Here is a 5,846-nt window from a genome sequence, read left to right as displayed (position 1 = left end):
GGCTGCACCAGAGCGCAGGAAGCACGGCCAAGGTTGAAGGCGGTTGGCGGCTCTCAGGCTCACGGGCACGAGGCCTCAAGAGGACAGCGCACCAGCTTGGGCCCCTGGGCAAAGGGCTGCAGCTGCTTTCAGCCGCGCTGCTCCTCCTTAGGGATCCTGAGCAGCCGGGCACTTCCACCAGGTGGGGAGGGGAAATGCCAGACACAAGCATGTGCGATTGTGCACAGCCAGTTTGTTGGGGCCAAGTTTACATTGTTTAAACCTTCAGTAGTGACTTGGGGGGCAAGTAAGCATGATTAGCTTTTCTGGTGAAGTTCTTGGTAATTTCGTTTCTCCATGACACAGTTTTCTGCCATTTTTTATTTAGTGTGGTGGGGGAGAAAGAGGAAAATAGAAATGTTAATTTTTAGGAGAAATTTTCTACTTAAATCATGCTGATGACAATAGTTTATGTCTTTGCAAATAAAGAAAAAGTAAGAATATTGAACTTGATCTGGCTAAGGCAATTTAAAAGCACTTTTCTTCAGCTGAGTGCCTGTTCTTACAGTTTTCGATTATAATCGATGGAGGAGAGGGAAAGGAAACTTGAAGACCCAACCTAAGTGTATTTTGTTAACAATTACTTTAAAGCACTAAGGAGGCTGGAGAGATGGGAAGGGCAGCACGACAAATGGAAAGAGGAAAAGTGACACCACCGGAGAAGAAAGAGCAGGCAGTTGTCTGAATTTTCTGACAAATATCTGAAACTGCACAAAACCTAACTCAACTTCTATCCCATTCCTCACCCAAACCTTCTTTTATCCCAGTACACCCTATGACAAGGATGACTCGTGGCAGCGGTTGCAAAAATAAACTCTGGCCAGGTGTAAAACCTGGACCTACCAGGTAGTAGTACACCTGATAACACTGATCCTCAGAGGTTATCAGAATAAAGCAGGCCCGTGATCATAATGCCCCAAATGAGTGCAATGAGGATGACGGAAACTTAGGGAAGAATGAGTCCTATGTGTACCTTTTTACCACACAATTCACCCACTTGAAGAGTACAACTGAATGATAGTAGGACTTTTAGTATCTTCACAGATATGTGCAACCACTACCATAGTCAATTTTAGTTTCATCATCTCAAAAAGACATCCTGTACCACTTGGCTATCACCACCCCTCATCTCTGCTCTTCATCCCGCAGCCCAACTCCCAGCCCTAAACAACCACCGATCTTTGTCTCTAAAGATGTCCCTGTCCTGGACATTTCATACAAATGAATCATGTTTAGTGTTTCTGACTGGCTTTATTCACTCGGCATAATGGTTTCAAGGTTCATTCATGTTGTCGCAGTGTCACTGCTTCGTTCCTTTTTATGGCTAAATATTCCATTGTATGGATAGATCATATTTTGTTTATCCATTTATCAGTTGATGGACATTTGGTAAAGGAAACTCTTGGGCTCTGTGGTGACGTACTCCAATCCTTGACCCAGAAGCATCTTTGTTTATTGATGGAGGCTCCAAAGGTCCTATTAGACTCCAGGTAGGCTGATGGTTCCTCAATGCATGTAGAATGCTTTGAGGTGTCCAGAAGTGCACTCATCCAGTAAGAGGGAGATGGGGAGAGGGAGCACCGAAGCAAAAAAATCTTACCCAGAAAAGCTCAGTTTCAGTGAAGAAAGAGCAGCAAGTCGGGGTTCCCCCAAAGGACAAAGATATATCCTAGATCTCAATTCACATGAGGCCAAGGACGTATCACCTGGAGACAGAACAGTTATCTATGACCAGGAACTCAGTTTGAGCAATTCTTTGAAGATAGAATGGATGCTAGTGACTATCTGGGGGCTCTGGGGCTGGCCATACCTAGCAACACTTCCTCTCAATATCCCAAAGCCAGCAAAGGACAGGGCAAGGGAATCATGAACTATTGGAGAGGTGCCGACTGCAGGTGTCCTCTCTTGAGATGTGAGCAATTAGCATAGCCATCTGAAGGCAGGCAGTTAGCATGGGTATCTGAGGGCAGGCAGTGAGCATGGGCATCTGAGGGCAGGCAGTGAGCATGGGCATCTGAGGGCATGCAGTTAGCATAGGCATCTCAGGGCAGGCAGTTAGCACGGGTATCTGAGGGCAGGCAGTGAGCATGGGCATCTGAGGGCAGGCAGTGAGCATGGGCATCTGAGGGCAGGCAGTGAGCATGGGCATCTGAGGGCAGGCAGCAGCAGTGGACAATGGGTGGTTTTCAGCTTGGGATGTGACAGCCTCCCAGGTTCGAAAGAGGCAAAGCTGCTTATTTCCTACTAAAGGATCCCTGCAGGGAGAATAATCAATAGACAGAAACCTACATACTTTCACTCACGGGATTTATTTCGGTTTGTGAAAATGAAAGCTCTAAGTCATAGCAAAAGGAGAGAGAAAGCAGATTTTTTTCATTCTTGGATCAGGCCGGTTAATGGTGAGTTTCTTAGTAATATCCTTTCTCCAACCTCTAGCTTTTTGACATTATTGTTTACTCACTGTTCTGAAAGAAATAAAGAAAAATAGAAGTGCTAAGTTTTAATTAACAAAAGCTGTCTAATTTTACTACACAACTACCGGTATAACAATTAATTAGTGCAGTAAGACCCTGGTTATACTGTCACAATCTATGCCTGTGCTCCACAAAATATGTAAAGCCAAGTTCCTTTTCCTGAATCATTTGTGACAGCCACCTTAGAAGGAAATATTATAAACTGATGTTTGTATATGTTTCATTTACATGGTCTCTATACTTTAGGTGGGTAAAACCATTCTTCACTCCCCTGCACTTCCTCACTCCACGCCAAACTGGTTCTTAGTCTACTATACAATGTCACTAGTAAAAGGTGTCATTATCCATGGTGTCAGAAATGTTTGTCTTCGTAGTTCTCTCTTATTCCAACCCACATATGTCCCTCCAGTCACCACTTCGCTTGAGTCTACCTCTGTTACTTCTCAAGACTTTTCTGTTCTTTTCCTCTTATCCAAGCCTGCCCTCACCACACCTTTCCTGTGGATTCTGTAGTCTCAGCTGTTTCACTGGTCTCCAGTTCTGACTGAATCCGACTGAATTCTCCCCTCCCTTATCCCAGTGGAATTTGTAAAAAGCAAACCATACCATGCTGCATCCCTTCTTTACCACCTCAAAATTGGTTTAACTATGTTCTTATTCATATACGGGAAAACTTAAACTCCCTATCATGGCATCCCAGACACTTGTCGTGGCTCCCTATTACCTATGTATATTTTATCTCTCATAAATTTTAAAATGTATTAAGAGCACAAACTTAGCAACAGGTAGGTCTGGCTTTACATTTTACCCTTGCTATCTTCCTGCTTTATATCAATAAACAGTATTTAAACACTTTTTATTACACTCTACATCCACACTGTCAATTAATCCTGTTGGTTCACCTTCAAAATTTATTCCTAAAGCCATCCTCACTGTCCCTGGTCTGAGGTACTATCCTTTCTCTCCTGGATTAGTGCAGTAGTTTCTGCACTAACTGGTTTCTCTACTTCTACTCCTGCCATCATACAGACTACTTTCAACAACCCAGACATTAAAAGTGTAAGTCCTGTGCTTGGAATCTAAAGCCTCCAGTGATTCTTCCCGTTCAATCAGGGTAAAACACAGATGGCCTCCAAGACCTCCCAAACCCTACAGGAGTTTGATTTCTCTGACCTAATCACCACCGCAGCCCTCTCGCTAACTCTGCTTCCGATACATTGGAATCACTGTTATTCATCAAACATTCCTGACATTTTTTCATTGGATCACCATGTGCTTGGAAAGCGCCTGCCCAGATGTATGCATGGATAGCTCTGCCAGCTCTATGCCTCTGGAAGATAAAGTTGATTTACAGCTGGAGTGGAAAAGGTCTATCTCTATGTCTGGGAAAGGCTGGATGTCTGGTTTCACTTTGTGCCAAGATAGGGGCAGTGGGATTTACGATGGGATATCTAAAATTTAAAATAAGGAACCTTGAGACCTTGAGCACCAGGTGTCTCTTTGACCCCCAATGCTTGCCTGTACTCTCTCTTGCTGCACTGCATACTTTGCATTTAAATAAAAGCCTTATGTGAGTTTCCCCTGTGAAGTCAAGGGACTCCTTTCAAATATCTAAACTGGGTAAATACTTGCACCTCCTCCAATTATTTGCTTACATGTCACTTAGTAATGCCTACTCAGTCAACCATATTTCAAATTGCTATCCAGATCCTCCCTCAACATCATCTCTCCCAGTTATGCCTACTGCTCTAATCTTTTCCATATGATTAATAACCTTTCAATACACTAGATAATCAACTTATAAAATATGTTTATTACTTATGGACTGACTGCCTAACCCACTCAAATTCTTGAGACAAGATTTTAATGTAACTATAAAGTACTGTTGGCAGGAGAAAGCTGTGAAAAAATAATAAAATAAAATAAGATATTGAATTTATGACAAGAGTTGGAAGACATCAAGGAATTGGCAAGCACACTATATTGCTTTGGAGAAAATGACTGAAGTTGGCTGGTGTGAGGAGTTCAGGTGAAGACACTCAGCGTGATAGTGAGAACACAACTGAAGGACATGAGAGGAAGACAGTGAGCCAAGAGCCAAAATCCTCACTTAAGATGTGGGCTTTTAATCAAGTTATCAACAAAGAGGTAGAGATTGGTCTAGGTAGAAATAGGCTATTTTACATTGAGGGTAGGACTTATAAATATTTTCTGGGGGCAGATAAACAGAGATCCATTGACTTAACTCTGCATCTAAATCAGATATGCGAATTAGCAGATAGGTAATTGGATTAACTCTTGATCTCACTCTTGGTTGAATTTTTGAATTTTTCCATTTACTCCCAGTGATAGGTCTAATATGAGAAATATCGTGATTTCTTTACACATGAGTTAGAAATTTGGACAATATATACAGATGCCTATTTTATCCCATTTTATAACAAAGAATTGTCTTCCTGCCTTGTAAGGAGAGTGCATTTAGCATTTTGCCTGGAATCAAATAGGTCCTCAATAAAGGTAAATTCCATTCCCCATCCCCAGTCATGTATCAAGCCATATGTCAAAATTATGGAGCTCCTAAGAGTTGAAACCCTATTATCTGATTGTCCTAAACTCCAACTCAAATACCTACTAAAATTCTATACACATGGGAGATTATTTAAATTCTTTATGTGTTTTTCCTTATGTCTAAAATAAGGATAACAATAACCGTGGAGCCTTACTGAGGAAGAAATGCAAATGTCAGGAAACAATCTCAGTAAATCTACCAATTAGAACCTTAAATGCAGGAGCAAGATGCATAATTGCTCAGAAATATTTTAAGAACATATTTAAAATATCTTTAAAGTCATTTATTATGGCAAGAATTTTGGTTAGTAAATCTCTGGCTAATATTAGTTAACACTGAATATTTCTAAGTTAGTCTAAAATAAAGTTAACATCAAATGCTTTGTTTCAATATATGATATTGACAAATAGGAATCAGGATGATAAAGCACGGAAACAATAGCTTTCTTATACTGAGGTATTGTAAAAATTATAACAAGTATTTCATGAATTGTATCATTTTGTCAATAATTTGATTCCTTCAATTCACCTTTAACTCTACATGTGACTGGATGCTGTTACTACTGCTGTCTTCTGATATAGATCTGCATAAAAGAAATAGCATTAGTTTTAGGATTAGAAAACATTGTAATCTTAAACAAACTCAAGAAAAGTAAAACAGCTAGATTTGTACTAATCAATCAATTAAAAAGGACCAATATCCACTGTACTTCCCGTATCCCACTAGGTAATCATATATTCTAGTGTTTGGTCTTTTCTAATGTT

At 40.7% G+C, this 5,846-nt stretch overlaps 1 protein-coding gene across 1 annotated transcript in view; it reads right to left on the bottom strand.

The window, feature by feature from the left end:
- Positions 1-1,903: 1,903 nt before the first annotated feature.
- Positions 1,904-5,846, bottom strand: part of LOC106828897 (A disintegrin and metallopeptidase domain 3) — a 123,968-nt gene continuing 120,025 nt past the window's right edge. Inside the window, exon 14 of the mRNA XM_070499710.1 lies at positions 1,904-2,294. Within this exon, the coding sequence (XP_070355811.1) occupies positions 1,904-2,294 (391 nt within the window). The remainder of the gene's footprint in view (positions 2,295-5,846) is intronic.

This window comes from Equus asinus, chromosome 27, assembly GCF_041296235.1.
Source record: "Equus asinus isolate D_3611 breed Donkey chromosome 27, EquAss-T2T_v2, whole genome shotgun sequence".
In the NCBI taxonomy this organism is placed as follows: Eukaryota; Metazoa; Chordata; class Mammalia; order Perissodactyla; family Equidae; genus Equus; species Equus asinus.
This window is presented reverse-complemented; position numbering and strand designations above follow the sequence as displayed.